Source organism: Haliotis rubra, unplaced genomic scaffold, assembly GCF_003918875.1.
Source record: "Haliotis rubra isolate DU_JTF1 unplaced genomic scaffold, ASM391887v1 Scf1008, whole genome shotgun sequence".
NCBI classification, from domain to species: domain Eukaryota; kingdom Metazoa; phylum Mollusca; class Gastropoda; order Lepetellida; family Haliotidae; genus Haliotis; species Haliotis rubra.
Window position 1 is genome coordinate 291,889 of NW_025764902.1, and position 23,255 is coordinate 315,143.

At 40.4% G+C, this 23,255-nt stretch overlaps 1 protein-coding gene and 2 long non-coding RNA genes across 4 annotated transcripts; all 3 read left to right on the forward strand.

Moving 5' to 3' along the window:
- The first annotated feature begins 819 nt into the window (after positions 1 to 819).
- Positions 820 to 4,403, forward strand: LOC124268091. Of its 2 annotated transcripts, XR_006896199.1 has the most exons (4): positions 820 to 969; positions 1,320 to 1,379; positions 2,691 to 3,029; positions 4,393 to 4,403. It is a non-coding gene; the product is annotated as an uncharacterized LOC124268091 (long non-coding RNA). The 2 variants fall into 2 exon arrangements; XR_006896198.1 differs by lacking the exon at positions 4,393 to 4,403 and having other exon boundaries at positions 2,691 to 4,379.
- Positions 4,404 to 11,910: 7,507 nt separating this feature from the next.
- Positions 11,911 to 20,172, forward strand: LOC124268184. The gene is made up of 3 exons (XR_006896225.1): positions 11,911 to 12,009; positions 19,768 to 19,830; positions 20,106 to 20,172. It is a non-coding gene; the product is annotated as an uncharacterized LOC124268184 (long non-coding RNA).
- Positions 20,173 to 20,382: 210 nt separating this feature from the next.
- Positions 20,383 to 23,035, forward strand: LOC124268189 (multiple epidermal growth factor-like domains protein 6). Its single transcript, XM_046703216.1, has 3 exons — positions 20,383 to 20,939; positions 21,525 to 21,633; positions 22,599 to 23,035. The coding sequence occupies exons 1-3, from the start codon at positions 20,384 to 20,386 to the stop codon at positions 22,663 to 22,665; spliced, it is 732 nt and encodes a 243-aa protein (XP_046559172.1). The 5' UTR covers position 20,383; the 3' UTR covers positions 22,666 to 23,035.
- The last annotated feature ends 220 nt before the right edge of the window (positions 23,036 to 23,255 follow it).

The following is a 23,255-nucleotide window of genomic DNA, read 5'->3' on the forward strand; positions in this document are numbered from 1 at the left end:
CAACCCTGTGTCCCTAGATACAGTGACAACCCTGTGTCTCTAGATACAGTGACAACCATGTGCTCCTAGATACAGTGACAACCCTGTGCTCGTAGATACAGTGACAACCATGTGCCCCTAGATACAGTGACAACCATGTGCCCATAGATACAGCGACAACCCTGTGCCCCTAGATACAAAGGCAACCTTGTGCTCCTAGATACAGTGACAATCCTGTGCCCCTAGACAACCCTTTTCCCGACTTCCTCCTACGTCCCTGTGCCCCAAGATACAGTGACAACCATGTGCCCCAAGATACATCAACAACCCTGTTCAATTCGATACATCTCCCAGTCTCTTCACCATTATAGGTAATCAACCGACTACACCAAAATACATCGAGAACCGAGTACCAGACCAAGATACAGACAAACCAGTACACCTTGACACCCAGCCAAACCAGTACACCTTGATACCCTGACAAACCAGTACACCCTCAAACGAAAACGACAACCCAATGCATTTGTGTAAGTTACATCCCACTTTAAAAGGTAAACTGTCAACACCACCGCCCTTCAGTTGAGTGTGACGATTGTCTCAATCTCACTGGCTATATATTCGCAGAAATATTTGCATTAAGATGGTAGAAAGAAACCTAGTTTAAAGTATTTTTAACTGATAAAGTATGCTTTGCAGATCTTTTCTTCGAAAAACAATTTAATATGACGCTAAGAATATGTAGCATGTGGTTTCGTAAAAAATGCTACATGAAATATGTCCTTCTTTTCACGTGACAGTTGAAGTTTTCATCTTCCTGATCTGAGAGCAACAGGATTTAATGTAATTGTGAAGGGTGATAGATGTATAGTGTGTTCTGATTGTAACAGGTCTTAGTTGTAGACCTATCGGACATAGGTGACGATTCTTGCTCCAAACCCTCGCATCTCCATACAGTATCACCAGGATTTCATAACGAAGACCGATTATATCGTAAGTACCTGCTGTTGTAAAAGTGGATTATCTTTTGACTTTCACTTTGTGCAGGTTCATTGGCGTTCAAACCTTCATACCAGGCTGTCCAGGTTTTGTGAATCTTGAAGCTTGCATAATATATATGAACTTTATTTTGTAGATTTCATATTTACACAGAACATATTTTGAAAAAGTGAATATTCAGTGTCCCTCATTAGTTTGTTATCAGTTTCCTGAGGAGAGTACACTTGTACACCTCTAAGCTGCCTACTTTTCTTTATGTGTTTGTTATGATCTTAATCAGATATGTTTTGTTTGTTAACAAAATGTTTTTCAATATCACTTAATTGTGACAGGTTTTGTTTCAGTGAACAGAATGACTGCCTGGTTGATAATGTGGACAGCATGCATGATAATTGCTACAGAAGGTGAACCCTTGCAGTATTACTAGTTTATTTGTTAACATCCATAGATAAGATAGTTGAGAAGAAGACATTGCAGTATTACCAGTTTATTTGTTAACATCCATAGATAAGATAGTTGAGAGGAAGACATTGGAGTATCAATGAAAGTATCATTAACAAATGTGGGAAGGATGAATTTCAAACTTATTTCACTTATAAAGAGATGTAGACTGACTAGGCAGTGCATTTAAAGGTATTGGTGACGTAGGGTCAGAGATCCAACCTTCCGCCTTATCAGAAAAGATGTGGAGAAGTGGGATTAGAATTAAATTCATTATTATCACTTATAGATCAATATTTGCTGGCAAGCTGGTACTGTCTATCAATGTGCTTGGTGAGGGACAGCCATGTGTTCCAAGTCCAGAACTTCCAATTTATTCCCTACACACAGTCAGTAACTGTCGCGTGAATGCCAAATATATTTTCCCATCATCTTCAACGTGCCGTTTCACTTGCCCGATGAAAACAATATTACTGTGATCTTGAACTGTGAAAATCATTCCTGTCTGTGGTCGTACTTGTAATTTGTTTAAGAATAATGTTGTCTGTATCTAGTTGTACATGTATAAAGTTCAAGTGTATTCCCAGCCCGGTCATTTTCTGTGATTTTAAGCGTTACATTATCTTCACTGACTTGTTGACAGTGCAATATACTGACCTACACAAGAAACTACACACTTCCTGGTTTGTGGTCATTTTCCAGAAACAAACCTAAATATTCCGAAAAGCGTTTTGAATGTCAGAAACTGGCCAGTGTACATGTTACTAACACATTTTTGAAAATAAGACATTTTAAACAAAATTAATCCCCCAACACTAACCTTTTTTGTACGTGATTTTATTTGTCGATGGAAGCATCTTGATAACCTTCAAAATTATTGCCATAAGTATAAAAGTCTCTATATAGATATAACAATTCTGTATACCTTTCAAAACCATACAGATTCTATACTGTTCTCAGGAATAGCCTCCACCCTGTAGCTGGAGTGTTCAGATATTATAGGTATTGTAACTCATTTGCCATAACTTCTTTGAGTGGTATGTATTTAGAAGTTGGACTGATGAAAAACGGGGAGAGTTCTGTGGATATACCACTTCTTTGTAACGGCGTTACTAGCTACACCGAGACATCGCTCATATTGATAATAAACGATTTGTATATCCATAGAACTCGTTCTATATTTACCATAGTTGAGTATCTTGTGTTTTGTTAAAGAACGAAACGTGTTTCCATTTCACGAAACAATCAAATGATATCCTCACAATTACTTTCAGCCGTTCCATGCCATTACACCCATCACTGTTCAGACTGTGACAGAGAGACGGGGGATTGCCTCACTGAGTGTGATACTGGGTATTACGATCGGCACTGCAGATCTGCCTGCAGCAAGACCTGTAGGAATAACAAATGCGTGATCTCAGAACATGGTAGTGATAACTGCACTGAGGGTTGTATGCCAGGATATTCTGGCATTGACTGCAACATACCATGTGACAGTCCAGGAGGTAACTGTACGGCATGTCCAGGTGGTTGTGATGGAGGATATTGTCAGCTGGGGTCATCCTGTGTGTCTGGATGTGTAGACTCCTACTACGGGACTGACTGTGATACTGGTAGGTACAAATTGGTTATTGCCTATCATAAAGACTATGTTGTATACTTCCGAGGGACTTGATCACGACATACGAAAGTACACTGATCCAATGTCGGGTGAAATGATATTTCTACAGTATGTGTTTCAGTTATTTGCTTATAGTTGTAAACGAATCGCCGCAAATAACTAATTGTTCGTGCGGCATAAACCAATTTGCACTCATGCTCAAAGGCACAAGTTATTGAAACAACAAACAGAATCGATTATAAACTTCCGTGCCATAATGAAATGTTATTACTTGGTAAGACAAATGTTTCAAAGTATGGTGACGTTGATCAACTGTCTATAACTGGCATGTACAAACGGGCGACAGTACATGAAGGAGTTCACAAGCAATATCACACGGTCAGTAGCGAGTGTATCCGACGTGTGCATTGATGCAAACGTGGCACCTTCACCTCATTGAGGCCACTGAACGTCAGTGAAAGTCCTGGAGATCATTCCATATCCGAGGAAGGATATGACGGAGTTCCTCCAGTGCCATCGGAGAATTCGAATGACGTAAACGTCGCTCCATTTAATCCCATACCTGTTTCGTGGGTGACAATGGGATCGGTTGGGCCAGAGTGATGCATTAACATTGTTCTGGTTATGATACTGCTGAACAACTCAAGCAACATGTGGTCTAACGTTATCGGGATAAAACGTCTCACTGCAGCCCTACTGTTACAACAACGGTGAAGCGGCCATTTGTAGCATACCTCACAGCATTCACCCCACCCCAGATCACCATGCCCCATCCTCAAACAATCCCCCTCTCAGAACATGGCCTGATGTAATGTTCACGTGTACGCCTGTGTCACTTGTCCTACCGTAAGATCGAAGTGAAAGAAACGTAACTTATCGATAAAGAATATTATTGTCCACTCTCGTGGTACCAACTGTAAGCATTGCCTGCTCTACTGACGATATCGAGGTCGATGTTCTGGCTTCAGAAAATTTCCATAGGGCTGGGTGGCTAGTTCAGATGCCTCGGTCACATACACGTCGACAAACTGCTCTGAGGGATACACCTTCGTTACAAGGTATAACACCGGCCTGTGTCGGAATTACCTGGTTTGATTTCACTGATGTTGTCGTTGGATCGTTATAGTCTATTATCTTCCTGGAAACGTCACCATAGATGCCTAATGACATTTCTTTGGAAGTTGAATGGACGAGGTGTCATAATGAAGCATACCATCTGTCAATTTTCCCGAGGCGTGATATGTCGATCTTGTTGTAGAACGATGAACAAGTGACCTTTTTCAGATTTCTACTACAATGCATTCAGCGGAAATAATAAGCGTCTGGTTGTCAGGCTTTTTAAAATGAAGAGAGAGGAGGAGATCGATGCTCATGCTGTTGATCACTTGCTTGTCTGGTCCAGACTCGATAATTTAAAAAACTAAACTCAAACTAAACTCACTCACTTGTACTTTTTTGAAGTGTCACCCAGACAAAGGACGTGTTCAACTACGTTGCCACGATGGACAAAGCCTCTGTTGAGCTGGAATGGTATACTGACTTGCCACCGACGTCGGCGGTCAAGGCTTATGAATCATCTGGTCGGAAATGCCGGGGTGGAGGTGGAGATGCTGGTGTGGCTGATGACGTTTACGACGTTGCCGATGAAGGAAAGCGGGGATTTCCTGCTGTTACTGACAACATATACTCCAAGTTAGCACATGCTTGAAAACAGATTATGTTCTACAGGTGTTTCGATGCGTAATGACAATGTTTATTATGTAACTGCTAGTTTGACCTACTGTCCTGTGAAGTGAAGGGAACGTCAGTGTTTTGATCTCATAGTTACTGTATACCAAAATATGTTAAAAGATTATATGTGCTGATATATTGCTTAGTGCTCAAAGTTGTCTTAGTAGGCTTATATATTTATATATACTGATCACAAAAGAAACGTTGCCTTTCAAACCAATTGCAAGATTATGTTCTTACAAAGTGCAGTGGTCTTTTATTATGATCGTACCATTTCGTGAACATGTTTTTCAATCCAAATTGAGAGTTATTCAAATTGAGAGTGTTTTCTGATGAAAAAGCATGTCGACCAAACGTACCTGAAAGGCAGACGTGATAAAAGGTTCCGTATGACATTCGTAAAAATGAAAACGCACGCGCATATCGTGACAACCATACCACTGAAAGCGAGTCCCAATATCGAGTGAAATTATATATAGCTTTTGTTTGACACAATCGCCATTGCACGACTTACGAGAGATCAGAGGAACGAAGTCTTGGGACGATTGCAATTTGGCCAGACTGCACGGAAAGTAGTCAATCATTTCAATGTAAATGTTAGGACAATTTACCGTCTGCAGGAGTGATATCAGGTCACTAATTATAACAGCATCCAAGACCGTCCACGCAGTAACATCAAGATCGACAGATTGTGGGCAACCATCTGCAGGATCTCTTCACCAAAGCGACAGAAACAACACGCCAGACCATTGGAACTCACAACAGACCCATCAGTGCCGATACAGTGCGTAGACGTTAGCGTGGAAGAAACCTCTGCTGTCACAAACAATTTCGTAGTCCTGTCCTCACCGCTCATCACCTCCTAACTGAGCATCGAACTTGGCGTTATCGACAGTGGAGAACTGTGCTTTCTCTGAAAGTGTGGGGAACTGTTTTCCAATGCGTGTGTTGTTGAAAGAGTGATCCATGCATCATGGTGTAGGGTGTTGAAAGAGTGGTCCATGCATCACGGTGTAGGGTGTTGAAAGAGTGGTCCATGCATCACGGTGTAGGGTGTTGAAAGAGTGGTCCATGCATCATGGTGTAGGGTGTTGAAAGAGTGGTCCATGCATCATGGTGTAGGGTGTTGAAAGAGTGGTCCATGCACCACGGTGTAGGGTGTTGAAAGAGTGGTCCATGCATCATGGTGTAGGGTGTTGAAAGAGTGGTCCATGCATCATGGTGTAGGGTGTTGAAAGAGTGGTCCATGCATCATGGTGTAGGGTGTTGAAAGAGTGGTCCATGCATCACGGTGTAGGGTGCAATCGGTCTGAACCAGACAGTTGGCACTGAGGTGAATCTCGGTCCAGGACGAGGAAATGACGTGACAGCTGCTCCCTATATTGACCAAGTCATAAGAACCCTCGTTGTACCACATTTTGGACGTTACAGAAATCACACCTTCAAGCAAGACAACGCTCTTGCCCACACTGTCAGAGCAACATTGGACTTCCTAAGACAACATAGCACCCAAACCCTATAATAGCCTGCACTCAGTCCGGATTTGAGTCCAACAGAACACCTTTGGGACGAGATTCAAAGAAGACTGAATGACCTCCAACCAAAGCCGACAACTGAGACTCGACTCGATCAGGCATTTCACAGAGTATAGACCCAAGAGCCTATGGCCTTCATCAACCTGCTAATTTATTCCATGGACAGAAGACGCGACGCTTTCATCAATGCCCATGAAGACCACAAACAATACTGACTTTGGGGTGTATTAATGGTAACAGTTTTGATGATTTTGTTTGTATGAACTCGAACAAGTCTTAACCATAATTGTCAGGTTATAACTTAATCCTCCGTTTTGATTCTTAATTAGAGTGAATTAAGGTGTGTGCTTAAAGAAACCGCTCTCCGTGCGACATTTCTTTTGTGGCTCCGTATATTTCCAGTAAAAACACCCATGGAGATCCGAGTTAGAACCTTTCTTCAGCAACCTATGCTTGTTGTTAGAGGTGACTAACGGGATCGGATGGTCACGCTCACTGACCTGGCTGAAACATGTCATCGTATCCCAAATGCATAGATCGATGCTCATGATGTTGATCACTAGATTGACTGACCCAGACTCAAATTTTACATTCATATAGCTGGAATATTGCTGAGTGTGGTCTTCAACAACCGACTAGCAATTGAGCGTGCGTGCGTGCGTGCGTGAGTGAGTGCATGCGAGTGCGTGAGTGAGTGAGTGACCGAGCATGATCACCTACACGGACACTGAAAGTAGATATATGAGGTTAAATCATGTCTTCCTTTGTCACACAACAATGCATGAAATATTTCCCGACTGAATGAAAGCATACACATTAAGACGGAAACATGAGAACTGAAAGTTTGGTTTATTATTTTATGTCCTTCAATCTAGACTGTTCGCGATATCAGCATGTCACCGGACCCAAGAATCAAGAGTTTGACACCTTAGATAGATAGATAGATAGAGAGAGAGAGAGAGAGAGAGAGAGAGAGAAGAGAGAGAGAGAGAGAGAGAGAGAGAGAGAGAGATAAGGAGAGAGAGTGTATTGAGAGGATGGAGATGACCTGATGAGAGGAGGAGGACTCGAGGGATCTGCAGATCAACTTTTACACGTATTTGATAATGGAAATACAAACGATAATTACTACTGTTGTAGACATAACAACAAGGTTTTCATTCTTGTACTCGCCGTTTCTTTACTTCCTTCTATGATTATACACCGCAGTGGTATTGCTTGCATTCCTCCATATTATACACCGCAGTGTTATTGCTTGCGTTCCTCCATATTATACACCGCAGTGTTATTGCTTGCGTTCCTCCATATTATACACCGCAGTGTTATTGCTTGCATTCCTCCATATTATACACCGCAGTGGTATTGCTTGCATTCCTCCATATTATACACCGCAGTGTTATTGCTTGCATTCCTCCATATTATACACCGCAGTGTTATTGCTTGCATTCCTCCATATTATACACCGCAGTGTTATTGCTTGCATTCCTCCATATTATACACCGCAGTGTTATTGCTTGCATTCCTCCATATTATACACCGCAGTGTTATTGCTTGCATTCCTCCATATTGTCGGTTGTCGCTTGTCGGTTCCAGCTAAAACATCATTGAAACATTTTCTAATTCACAGTACTAAATACTACCCAGAAATATTCTCACAAGTTACATAATAAATGTTTTTCGGTAAATAAAGTATCCTCGGATTATGTTTTTGTGGATGAAATACACTTACTTTGGCTGTAGTTGCCAGAAACAAACATTACAAATACTTGTGTAATGCAATATGTTAAACATGGAAAATTGTGATTGCAAGAACAGCAGAAATTCCTACACGTCAAAGACCCAAAACATGGGGATACTCTTCACTTATAACAGTCAAACAAAATAAACAACATAAAACATGACACCATTTTAGGCCAACCCACGTGTTCCTAACCTGGAAATAACTGCACATTTATGGCTTAATTTATCAGGTTGGATGGGTGAAAACATCGACAGGGATAAAACGTTTACGTAGATCATCATAGGCAGTACAAATCAGTAAAAAGTGGTACTCATTTTCTACATAATTACAGGAACACATTTCACACAATCTTGAGTTTTTTGGTTTTTGGTAATATACTGAGTCGAAAATGAAACTTCACATTCTCTCTTCAGGGCACTATAAAAGAACAAGATGGTAAGATGGTTAAATTGTTATTATTTCATTTCTGAGATCTGTGTGATGTACTCGATACACTGACAGTGCCATAATCAGTTCCATTAGGCTACACCGCCGTTCCAAAACATGGGTATACAGAATGTCAAGTCACAAGAATAAAAATGCGAAATTTCTCAGTTCAATATCGTGCATGGCCGCCCCGCGCATTCACCACTGCCAATCACCGTCTCCTCATCGACTGCCTGATGCTTGTGAACACGTGGTTTGGGATTCTGCGCCATTGCTCTTGCAAGGTAGCACCAAGTTCCTGCAAATTCTGAGGTTGGTTCCTAAGACCACGAAGCCTTCTCCCAAGTGCATCCCAAACGTGCTCTATTGGATTAGGTCAGGGGACCTCGATGGCCAGTCCATGACGTTGATTCCAGCGTTTTGAAGGAAATTTCGTGTCAACATCGCGGTATGCGGCCGAGCATTATCATGCTGGAACTGTAGACCTTGGCCATGAGCCGCCATGAAAGGAACGAGTTCAGGGGTGAGCACCTGGTCGCGGTAAGCAGCAGCTGTGAGGTTTCCACGGATGACCAGAAGTCGGGAACGGTTGTTCCCACAGAAAGCACCCCACACCATGCAACTTCCGCCCCCGAATCTGTCGACTTCCTGTACACAACATTGGGCATACCGTTCACGACGTCGTCTCCAGACTCTATGCCTGCCGTCCGCGAATCTGAGGGTAAACCTGGATTCATCGCTAAGGACGACTCGATTCCAGTCTCTCTGGGTCCATCGGAGGTGACGTTGGGCCCACAGCAGACGTTGACGTTGATGAAACGGCGTCAATATTGGCCCACGATATGGACGTCGAGAATGGAGATTGGCAGCCCGCAACCGATTTCGAATGGTCTTGACCTCTAAACATTCAGCCCTGGTTCGTGTAGCCGGCAGAAATCTGTCACGTAGGTGACGTAGGACGATTTGACGGTCTTCTGCTCGTGACGTCACACGTGGACGACCCGACCTTGGGCGATCAGAAGTGGTGCCAGTTTGTTGTAGACGACCTCGCAAGTCATACACAGTACGACGGCTGCATCCCATTGCTCTTGCGACGTCAATAACTGATCTTCCCGCTTGCAACATGCCAACGGCACGTTCACGTTGCACATTTGACAATCGTCGCATTTCAAGTACCGTTAGAACTGTGGTTTAAAAGTGTTTTTTTCAATTCTTGAGGCCAATGCAAACACGTGCATATGAAGAAAACTTCGATGCGAAGATCACGTGCAAAACCTGATTTGGCACTAACGTCATTTGCACGACGAATAGATGGGTTTGAGTGGGTTTTGCTAACGTTTTTCTAGAGTCGAAAGATAGGGATCCCATTTCGGATACATAGATGTATCATCAGAGAAAAATTATTCATTATTTTTCAAATTACATTTTGTGAAGTTTCTTTTTTGACTCAGTATATATATATGTTGCACACTACATGATTTGTAACTACAAAAATATACTTACAAAATTTGTAAACCCATCAAACTGTCTACACATCTTGTTGTCAACTTCACCGCAGCGAAGCACATGGCAAACCGCAGTTCCCACTTTTGGAGTTACCTCCCTTGCCGCACTTGGGCATAGAAAATGTGGATCGAAATCCGGAAAAGTTAAATCTTTCAGTAACAACTACGTATATTAAAGCGCTTGTATCCACACATTCAGGCGTGATCGAAGTTCTACGACATTACAATCCCGGTTAATACAAGCTGCCTGTATGACACTAGAGTGAGTGAGTGAGTGGTGGAGTTTAGTTTTACGCCGCATTCAGCAATATCCCAGCTATATGGCTGCGAAAGACGGTAGGTTAACATAGCTCACTATCTGTGTTAATGAAGGTTAACAGCCATGTGCCTTATCCCATCTGGTACCAATTCACTGCCCGGTAAACTGAGCCTATATTTAGCAAACTCACTTCCCCAGGGTGAGTTATCCGAAGTTCGACACAACCGAAAGTAATGAATGAAAAGAAAAGAAAGAAAATCTTTTACATTTGTCACACTTCTGCAGATTTTGAGTGCCTTCCAGTTTTTGCATTACCCATTCAAAAAATACTCAATCAATTTGATGTTGTGTGTGTATTTCCTGTAGTCCTGCCTGTAAACAGTACATTGTGCAGTAGTTTCCTGTTTAGCTCAGCAAGTATGCAACAGTATGGCGGCGAACTGTAACAATCGGGACTTGAGGATGGAATCCAGTGATTGACGTAATGAGCATCGATTGTCGGTGTTGAGATCCGAAGAAATCTATCAGCCAAAACAGGGAAGCAGACCACCCGACCCCTTAAGTCCTACGACATCTATGGGTTGATGTAATCTGTCTCACAGTCCCTAAAACACGACATGCATTGTATTCCCTTCCACCCAGCCCTGTCTTCAGGGCGAAAGTGTAAGTGAAGCAAGTCTACATTATCCTCAGGTTCAGAATACATTTCGTATGTATCTGTATCAAGGACACTGCAGGTATAGCGGCTCTTTTACTATACCAATGCAATCACACTAAATGTTCGGATAGAAATATTCATAACATTAAGTGAGTGAGTGAGTTTAGGTTCACGCCGCTCTCAACACTATTCCAGTTATATGGCGGCGGTCTTTAAACAATAATCGAGTGTCGCCCATACACTCCAGTGATCAGCAGCATGCACATCATTCCACGCAATTGGGACACGATGACTCAACCAAATCCGCGAGCCTGACCACCTGATCCCGTTAGTGGCCTCTACCCCGATCCTGTTCCCATCGGTTACTGAAGACCAATTCTAACCCGGAACTTCACGGCTACAGTCATTATGTTATTCATGAGACAGTTGATATTTGTGTCACTTCACACAAGTTTCCTCCGTGAGGAGGTGTGTGTATACCCTTTCCATATATTATCCAAATAGGTACGTAATTATGAGAGAAATAAATACAATCATAGATAATGTTCTTGCTTCCGAAAATTACAACATCTAAATACGAATAACATTGTCACAAATACGTTTTGAGATATGTATGCAGGACATTAATATAATATAATAGTGCTGCACTGACCACATGTAAGCAGCACACTAGTTAGATTCCATCTAGAGAGGACTGGGCTAGGAAAAAGGGCCGAATAAATAAACCTGTAACTTAATCATCTATCTGATGGATGTTGTACGTAAATCCTAATTTAATATGACCACAGCAGGAGTAGTCCTAATGAGATCAGTCCCTGAATCTTCCCAATTCAATGGGATTTGTTTCAACATAAATGGAATTATTTGTTTCGACCCAAATTATATATATTCAGACTAAGTGTTAGGCCAGTTCTTCTGATATGTTTCATGTTCAAACAGTACAAAATCATAGGAGATGTCGACTTTATTGTGCATGTTGTTGGGGCAGGCCGTGTCTAGTTTCGTCCATAGAAGGAAGTCCTGGGTGTCAACAGATAGATTGTTCAACAGAGCTAGATTGAGATAAACGTTTACAGCCTGATGTCACCATCAACCTCTAAACCAGGGTTCTGAGAAGGTATGTGATTCAGTTCAGATCTGTAGACACTGTTATGGTGATTCCGTGATAACTATTGTAGTTCGTCATTATTGTTTGTTTTAGGACGAAGGAGGTCTGTTTAAAAATGAGTTAACGTGCTGTAGAAACTAGTGTGCGAGTTTGCTCATAGTCAGTGATATAACGACTAAAACATCGCTTAACATCATACATACCTGACATGTATCTCTCACTTCAACCATGAATATATGTTTAAAGGTCACATGCAACCAAAAAATCAAACATAATTAAAACACAATTTTCACTTATTCATGACATATGATATACATTGCTGGTTATGAAACAACATATAAACAAAATTATAAGCGTACAATCGCAAATCAAAAGTGCAATATTTTGTTCTTGGGTTTACTTCCCAAGAAACGAAGCAGCCGGGATACCGAACCCAGTCAGAGCGGGTGGGTGTGCACTCAAGTGTAACGGCTGGTTCATTTGCAGATGCCCTCACGGCTCATTGTGTGTGTATATATAGAGATGTTGGGTTTTGTAAATACATGCTCATTTTTTGTGTATAACATTTTGCAATCAACAGACATCATAACATGTCATGTGTACAAGTATCACGCCTGCCTGTCTGTGTAATTACATAATGTGACAGAGACCGAACTCGGGCCATAAATCAATGCGTTTTGTTTATGGTGTATAGACTGATAGGTGTTAAGTTCAAATTGCATGTGGTCAGTGATTGAAATTGTGTATTGAATATTGTCATTAGCAGACGGGCAGGCAGACACATAGGTGTCAATAAAACAGACATTGAGTTTTGTCTGTGACAACGACATATCTATATCACAGTTAGAAATTCTGTCGACGCTAAATAATGACATTGCTTTTAAGTATCAACTGAGAAAGTGACTCGGTAAGAAGAACGTGTGGTGAAATAGACAAATGAAATTATATAAACAGTTAAATCGGTAATCTACTGTAATAACAAATAAAAAGCTCGCGCCTGTGAAATATCAACAAAACAGTAGAAAAATAGCTCACACCAAAGCCTTCACCGAATATTCACCGGACAACCCGCTTCCAAGTTCCGCGAACCTATTTCACTGCGCATGTGCTATGAGCGCAGCCCAGCTGTTGAAACCACTTCAATTCCCCCCAAGCGCTGGGGGAAAGTTAGTGAATCGTTTGAACTACGATTTCGGTTTGTTTCATCGCGTTATTTTTCAACTTTATAAGTTGAATTTGCATTTTTGATGATTTGTTTCGGTAAGTCCATACCGAAAGGTATCAGAATCTGCAAAGTTGTGTTTTACGTTGCATGAGACCTTTAAAAAAATATCTTACTTTAGCACACACTGACACACACACACACACGGACAGATATATAGATAATCTCACCCGAATGTCTACTGATATCAAATATATCACCACGAGTTGATAAAGTTACAAATATCTGGCTTGCCGAGGATATTTTTATTTTTATTAACGAGTGTTGATATATTTGATATCAGAAGACACGAGGGTGAGATTCTATTTATCATCGACAATCACTCTTGTTTAGTTTTCAGTGAAAAATGTACGTCTGTGAACACGGTACTGCCATTACACTTGCAGTGCAGCGATGTCATAGCATTGTGACGTCATCAAGTTCCTGACGTCATAGCATTGTCCGGGCATTGTACAAAATCTACTGTCAAAATGATATCTCCTAGGACATATCGTATGATCTCATACAAGCAATATCTCCTGTGGAACACAGTTTTGGATGATAAAATTCCTTCATATTAAAAATAATACATATACATACATGCATGTAGTGGTAGTGGTGGTTGTAGTTGTAGTTATTGTAGTATTTGTAGCTGTAGATATGAAAGAGGATGTTTTATGATCATCATATTTTTCAGTTGTAAATTAATTATAATTCACCGTGTAACGTACACAACTGTGTATTTCAGGACTCCTACATAGCCAACATACCGGTGACACATGTAATACGATAGAACCCTCCTTTAATCTACACACGATTACATGAATGTTCATGTATCCGTAGTATATATTACTGGGTAGCTGTGACGCTATCTGAATAGGTATATATTTGCTTCCCTGTGCCCGCCTTTCCATGTAACCCACATGGAAAGGCGGGCATTCTTTTTTGCAATGGAGCATTCATGCTCATGTGTGAGTGAGTTGGGGTTTACGCCGCTTTTAGCAATATTCCAGCAATACCACGGCGGGGGACACCAGAAATGGGCTTCATACAGGAGTAAATAGATGTCCTTGGTACACAGACCAAGAAGTACATAGATGGCTTTGGTATAGAGACACAGATGTAAATAGTTGGCTTTGGTATAAAGACACAGTGGTAAATAGTTGGCTTTGGTATAAAGACACAGTGGTAAATAGATGGTTTTGGTATATAGACACAGGGGTAAACAGATGCATTTGGTATAGAGACACAGGGGTAAATAGATGTATTTGGTACAGAGACAAAGGGGTAAATAGATGTATTTGGTATAGAGACACAGAGGTAAATAGATCAATTTGGTATAGAGACACAGGGGTAAATAGATGGATTTGGTATAGAGACACAGTGGTAAATAGATGTATTTGGTATAGAGACACAGGGGTAAATAGATGAATTTGGTAAAGAGACACAGGTGTAAATAGATGAATTTGGTATAGAGACACAGGGGTAAATAGATGTATTTGGTATAGAGACACAGGGGTAAATAGATGTATTTGGTATAGAGACACAGGGGTAAATAGATGTATTTGGTATAGAGACACAGGGGTAAATAGATGTATTTGGTATAGAGACACACGGGCAAATAGATGCATTTGGTATAGAGACAAAGGGGTAAATGGATGTATTTGGTATAGAGACAAAGGGGTAAATAGATGTATTTGGTGTAGAGACAAAGGGGTAAATAGATGTATTTGGTATAGAGACACAGAGGTAAATGGATGAATTTGGTATAGGGACACAGGGGTAAATAGATGTATTTGGTATAGGGACACAGGGGTAAATAGATGTATTTGGTGTAGAGACACAGGGGTAAATGGATGTATTTGGTATAGAGACACAGTGGTAAATAGATGTATTTGGTACAGAGACAAAGGGGTAAATAGATGTATTTGGTGTAGAGACACAGGGGTAAATGGATGCATTTGGTATAGAGACAGGGGTAAATAAATTAATTTGGTTTAAAGACACAGTGGTAAATAGATGTATTTGTTATAGGGACACATAGGTAAATAGATGTATTTAGTATAGAGACACAGGGGTAAATAGATGTATTTGGTATAGGGACACAGGGGTAAATAGATGTATTTGGTATAGAGACAAAGGGGTAAATAGATGTATTTTGGTATAGAGACATAGGGGTAAATAGATGTACTTGGTATAGAGACACAGGGGTAAATAGATGTATTTGGTATAGAGACACAGGGGTAAATAGATGTATTTGGTATAGAGACACAGGGGTAAATAGATGTATTTGGTATAGAGACACAGTGGTAAATAGATGTATTTGGTATAGAGACACAGTGGTAAATAGATGTGTTTTGTATAGAGGAGACACAGGGGTAAGTAGATGTATTTTGTATAGAGACGCAGGGGTAGATAGATGAATATGATATAGAGACACAGGGGTAAATAGATGTATTTGGTATAGGGACACAGTTTGTAAATAGATGTATTTGGTATAGGGACACAGTGGTAAATAGATGTATTTGGTACAGAGACAGAGAGGTAAATATATGTATTTGGTATAGAGACACTGGGGTCAGTAGATGTATTTGGTATAGGGACACAGTGGTAAATAGATGTATTTGGTACAGAGACAAAGGGGTAAATAGATGTATTTGGTACAGAGACACAGGGGTAAATGGATGTATTTGGTATAGAGACAGGGGTAAATAAATGTATTTGGTTTAAAGACACAGTGGTAAATAGATGTATTTGTTATAGGGACACAGTGGTAAATAGATGTATTTGGTGTAGAGACGCGGGGGTAAATAGATGTATTTGGTATAGGGACACACGGGTAAATAGATGTATTTGGTATAGAGACAAAGGGTAAATGGATGTATTTGGTGTAGAGACACAGGGGTAAATAGATGTATTTGTATAGAGACACATGGGTAAATAAATGTATTTTGTATAGAGACACAGTGGTAAATAAATGTATTTGGTATAGGGACATAGGGGTAAATAGATGTCTTTGGTGTAGAGACACAGGGGTAAATAGATGTATTTGGTATAGAGACACAGTGGTAAATGGATGTATTTGGTACAGAGACAAGGGGGTAAATAGATGTATTTGGTACAGAGACACAGGGGTAAATGGATGTATTTGGTATAGAGACAGGGGTAAATAAATGTATTTGGTTTAAAGACACAGTGGTAAATAGATGTATATGTTATAGGGACACAGAGGTAAATAGATATATTTAGTATAGAGACACAGGGGTAAATGGATGTATTTGGTATAGGGACACAGGGGTAAATAGATGTATTTTGTATAGAGACATAGGGGTAAATAGCTGCATTTGGCATAGAGACACAGGGGTACATAGATGTATTTGGTATAGGGACACAGGGGTAGATAGATGAATTTGGTATTGAGACACAGGTGTGAATAGATGTATTTTGTATAGAGACATAGGGGTAAATAGCGTGTACTTGGTATAGAGACACAGGGGTACATAGATGTATTTGGTATAGGGACACAGTGGTAAGTAGATGTATTTGGTATTGAGACACAGTGGTAAATAGATGTGTTTTGTATAGAGGAGACACAGGGGTAAGTAGATGTATTTTGTGTAGAGACGCAGGGGTAGATAGATGAATATGGTATAGAGACACAGGGGTAAATAGATGTATTTGGTATAGGGACACAGTTTGTAAATAGATGTATTTGGTATAGGGACACAGTGGTAAATAGATGTATTTGGTACAGAGACACAGAGGTAAATATATGTATTTGGTATAGAGACACAGGGGTCAATAGATGTATTTGGTATAGGGACACAGTGGTAAATAGATGTATTTGGTACAGAGACAAAGGGGTAAATAGATGTATTTGGTACAGAGACACAGGGGTAAATGGATGTATTTGGTATAGAGACACAGGGGTAAATAAATGTATTTGATTTAAAGACACAGTGGTAAATAGATGTATTTGTTATAGGGACACAGTGGTAAATAGATGTATTTGGTGTAGAGACACATGAGGGGGTAAATAGATGTATTTGATATAGGGACACACGGGTAAATAGATGTATTTGGTATAGAGACAAAGGGTAAATGGATGTATTTGGTGTAGAGACACAGGGGTAAATAGATGTATTTGTATAGAGACACATGGGTAAATAAATGTATTTTGTATAGAGACACAGTGGTTAATAAATGTATTTGGTATAGGGACATAGGGGTAAATAGATGTCTTTGGTGTAGAGACACAGGGGTAAATAGATGTATTTGGTATAGAGACACACTGGTAAATGGATGTATTTGGTACAGAGACAAAGGGGTAAATAGATGTATTTGGTACAGAGACACAGGGGTAAATGGATGTATTTGGTATAGAGACAGGGGTAAATAGATGTATTTGGTATAGAGACACACTGGTAAATGGATGTATTTGGTACAGAGACAAAGGGGTAAATAGATGTATTTGGTACAGAGACACAGGGGTAAATGGATGTATTTGGTATAGAGACAGGGGTAAATAAATGTATTTGGTTTAAAGACACAGTGGTAAATAGATGTATTTGTTGTAGGGACACAGAGGTAAATAGATATATTTAGTATAGAGACACAGGGGTAAATGGATGTATTTGGTATAGGGACACAGGGGTAAATAGATGTATTTGGTATAGAGACATAGGGGTAAATAGCTGCATTTGGTATAGAGACACAGGGGTACATAGATGTATTTGGTATAGGGACACAGGGGTAGATAGATGAATTTGGTATTGAGACACAGTGGTAAATAGATGTGTTTTGTATAGAGGAGACACAGAGGTAAGTAGATGTATTTTGTATAGAGACGCAGGGGTAGATAGATGAATATGGTATAGAGACACAGGGGTAAATAGATGAATGTGGTATTGAGACACAGGGGTAAATAGATGTATTTGGTATAGAGACACAGGGTAAATAGATGTCTATGGTATAGAGACACAGGGGTAAGTAGATGTCTTTGGTATAGAGACACAGAGGTACATAGATGTATTTGGTATAGGGACACAGGGGTTAAAAGATGAATTTGGTATTGAGACACAGGGGGAAATAGATGTGTTTTGTATAGAGACACAGGGTAAATAGATGTATTTTGTATAGAGACACAGGGATAGATAGATGAATATGGTATATGGAGACACAGGGGTAAATAGATGAATGTGGTATTGAGACACAGGGGTGAATAGATGTATTTTGTATAGAGACACAGGGGTAAATAAATGTATTTGGTATAGAGACACAGGGGTAAAAAGATGAATTTGGTATTGAGACACAGGGGGAAATAGATGTGTTTTGTATAGAGACACAGGGTAAATAGATGTATTTTGTATAGAGACACAGGGATAGATAGATGAATATGGTATATGGAGACACAGGGGTAAATAGATGAATGTGGTATTGAGACACAGGGGTGAATAGATGTATTTTGTATAGAGACACAGGGGTAAATAAATGTATTTGGTATAGAGACACAGGGGTAAAAAGATGAATTTGGTATTGAGACACAGGGGGAAATAGATGTGTTTTGTATAGAGACACAGGGTAAATAGATGTATTTTGTATAGAGACACAGGGATAGATAGATGAATATGGTATATGGAGACACAGGGGTAAATAGATGAATGTGGTATTGAGACACAGGGGTGAATAGATGTATTTTGTATAGAGACACAGGGGTAAATAAATGTATTTGGTATAGAGACACAGGGTAAATAGATGTCTATGGTATAGAGACACAGGAGTAAGTAGATGTCTTTGGTATAGAGACACAGAGGTACATATATGTATTTGGTATAGGGACACAGGGGTAAATAGATGAATTTGGTATTGAGACACAGGGGGAAAAAGATGTATTTTGTATAGAGACACAGGGGGAAATAGATGTATTTTGTATAGAGACACAGGGGGAAATAGATGAATATGGTATATAGACACAGGTGTAAATAGATGTATTTGGCATAGGGACACAGGGGTAAATAGATTTGTAGCATTCTCTAGGCGCACATGTCTGAGAGAAGGTGCGAAAAGTTTCACAGAGAAGGCATGTCTGAACAGTAAGGTTTTGGGTTTCAAACGATGACATTGATTAGGATTTTTTCCTAAAACATGTTCAATACCTGATGTCAACATATACACAACCTATATTCAATCATTATGTCTGATTTGCATTCAGTAATGATTTCTGGGTTTCTAACCCCAAAGCCTGAGAAACCGACGCAGACGCATGTGAAACCAAACATTCGTCCGTACGGAAACCAAGATGTTTTATTTATAGTAAATGTTTCCTGAAAAAGTTGAATGGCGTCGAAACATAGTGTGCTTTGTTTCCTGCTGACAAGGAACATGGAATCAAGCCCAAACATCGCCAATCTGAAACTTAAACACAAACATAAGGTCATGTCGTGATTTTCGTGTGTTCATTGTGTATGTTTAAAACTCTCCCCAAGTTCTGCTCTGGGTACATTTCATTTTGCATACAACGCTGTCTTAACATTTTTGAGAAACAATTGTGTTTCCACTTGTTTCAGAAGAAAATAACATGGAAATATTGGAGCTGTTGTCACTTGCTTGCATTGTTGGGATCTCACAAGGTAAATCCAGTTTGTAACATTGCTATATACTGAATAACATTTCAATTACGTAATCAGTATGTGCGTAAGAGAGTTTTGTTTTACGCTGCTTTTAGCAATATTCCGGTAATATAACGGCGAGGGACACCAGAAATGGGCTTCACACATTGTACCCATGTGTGAAATCGAACCAGGGTCTTCAGGCTGACGAGCGAAAGCTTTAACCACGAGGCTATCCCACTGTCCCTATCATTACTCAAACTAGTTTGAGACATACTTTCAGAAATCTGTTCCAGTTGCACCATGCAGAGACGGTCAGCACTGTTCAGACTGTAGTAACATCTCGGGACAGTGTCTCACACACAATGTGACCATGGCTATTTCGGCCTGATGTGCGGGGCGGTGGGGTAGCCTAGTGGTCAAAGCGTTGGCTCGTCACGCCGAAGGCCCGGGTTCGATTCCCCACATGGGTACAATGTGTTAAGCCCATTTCTGGTGTCCCCCGCCGTGATATTGCTGGAATATTGCTAAAAGCGACGTAAAACTAAACTCAGTCAGTCAGTCAGTCGGCCTGATGTGCAAATCTGTGTGCAGTAAGACTTGCAAGGGAAACATATGCCAATCTTCAGCTACTGGCATTGGCGTGTGTTCCGAAGGATGTGCGTCTGGATACCAGGGCGGAAGGTGTCTCATACCATGTAACAGTCCAGGCGGTGGATGTACAGAATGTCCAGGTGGTTGTGATGGAGAGTACTGTTATCTGGACGCTGTGTCCTGTGTGTCTGGCTGCAGTGATGGGCACTACGGATCTGACTGCAAGGCGTGTTCTGACAGATGCAAAACATGCAACAGGACATCAGGGGCATGTTGGGAGTGCCATCCGCCATATTTCGGCCGGAACTGCGAGTATTCATGTAATCGATGTATAAAACCATGCAACTTTCGTTGTTTCCATGGATGCCTACCTGGGTTTTATGGTCCTTTCTGCAGTAAGAATTGCAGTGAAAACTGTCGAGTCAACCACATTTCTTTGAACAAAACAGCTGCTAGTTCCGAATGCCAAGAGAAGAGTGGAGAGTGTACCTATGGATGTAAAGATGGCTGGGTCGGTTTACAATGCTCCAATCAGTGTAAGTATGGAATTTCTAGGTATAAGTATTAATTGTTAACAGGTTTATGATTGATGATAGATTTATGTTTAGTTTTGATTGTCATGAGAAAAAGTCTCATCATTATATACTTCTCACACAAAAATTCACAACTTTACTTACACGTAGATTTATATTTTGAGCATGTATCCATTTATAACTGGATAAATAATGGTATGGTAACCCCTCTTGAGGCACACAGTCACTTTAATCTAACCTTATGCACTTGTTACATCAGTAACCATAAAAATGGTTTTCATGGCAGCAATCGACCATTTTGCATATCATGGAACAAGTCACTGACAAGTACACAACACCTGTCAATAGCAGGTATGGGATCCACAAGATGAAATGACATACTGAAACCTATGATCCATATTTACAATAAGCTTAGATATTTAAACCAAATTGGACCTCATATCATAGATTTCTGTTGAATCCATGACTTGATCCTTAGCAAAGTGTGAATAGTAATCTTGACCATGTGGCGTAACGTGATTCTTTTCTATGTTCAAAAAAAGTTAAGTCTGTCAGCAATGCTCATTATGTATATCTATGTATGTTTAGATGGGGCTACACATGCTGTTACTATAGGGCTTTCAACAGGATCAGCACTTCTATTTCTGATGTTGATGGCAGTGTGCTACCGTTTTCGCAATTTCGTGAGATGTGACAGGTAACATCATAACAGAAGTAAACAGTTGGCTCTGTTGCCTTTTGCATGTCGTGCTCCCCTTACATTACCAAACTCGTGAAGATTTGGGTTGGAATTGGTCTTCAGCAACCAATACTTATAGTAAAGGCGACTAACGGGATCGAGTGGTCAGGTTTGCTGACTTTTTTGACACATGTCATCGGTTCCCAATTGCGTAGATAAGTTCTCATGCTGCTGATCACTGGATTGCCTTGTGAAAACTCGATTATTTACAGACCGTCGCCATATAGCTTGTAAATTGCTATGTGCGACGTAAAACAACAAACCAACCAACCCTTACATTACTTGTAGTTCGTAGAAATCAACTGGAAAACAGTATTGTGGCTTGTTGAAACATATAGAAACATCGTCTTGATCGATTCTCCTGTTGGTTTACCGAGATGGTGTTCTTTTTTGTTGCTTTACTGTCACCTCTTGGTCAAACCTAGTAGTTTATCAAAGTGCATGAACATACACAGCTGCCACTTTGCAGTTGCTATATGTAATTGTGTTTAGAGCTGACATGAAATGGCTATTTCACGTTACTACACGGTACTAATTTTAAGTGTCAATTGTTGTGACTTGTCAGATAAGCATGTACCACACTTGGAACAGATTACATTATACACAAGGGTGTTACCTTGACACATGTGCCATCATTTGTTAAACTCGCCCTGTGAATATTACAAAGTAGGAATGAAAATACAAAAGAAATTGAGCTTGTGAACGTTACTGGAAAATATCTCGGTATTGTGGACAATGACAGATTCAGTGTGTTAAATGAGATGACGTTAAAATGAGATGACGTTAAGTGAAAAATATGCTTCATACGTATGACATTTGTTATTATGGGTGACAGGATAAAGCAAAATGGTTGACACTCAAATAATATAAATGAGTCCGCTTCTTTTGTTACAAGGATTAATAAATATGATCTCCCTTCACAGAGGCACCCAAGCGTCCTTCCCTCTACCTGACAGTGTGGGGGAACACAAAGATGCCCCCCGCTGTTGAGTACCATGGGTATTGTGAAATACTGGAGGACGACGGCAACAGGAGTCACCAGCCTATCATGAACCCAGAAGAAGGAAGTGATTCTCCAATGCCTGTTTTGGCAGATTGTTTCCCAGCAGCAGGACACGGAGGTGGAGGAAGAGGAGGAGCAGGACCAGGTCCATCAAACACACGACAAGTGCGGGATGTCTGTGTGGATGACACAAACACTGTCGTCAACTACATATCGCCAGTTGAGTGATACTGAAAAACGTGACGTGTATATTCTGTAGGCAGGTGCTACGGTGTTTCTGAATTTCCAATCTATTCATCCGTGAAGATCCGGTTTAGAATTGATCTTCAGTAACACATGCTTGTCGTAAGAGGCGACTAACGGGATCAGGTAGTCAGGCTGTCTGACTTGCTTGACACATTTCATCGGTTCCAAATTGCGTAGATCGATGCTCATGATGTTGATCACTGGATTGTCTGGTCCTTTTTTTCTCGATTTTTTACAGACTGCCGCCATATAGCTGGGATGTTGCTGAATGAAGCTTAAAACTCACTCACTCACTCCCATTTGTCCAGCTTTTTACAGGAAAAACGTACCA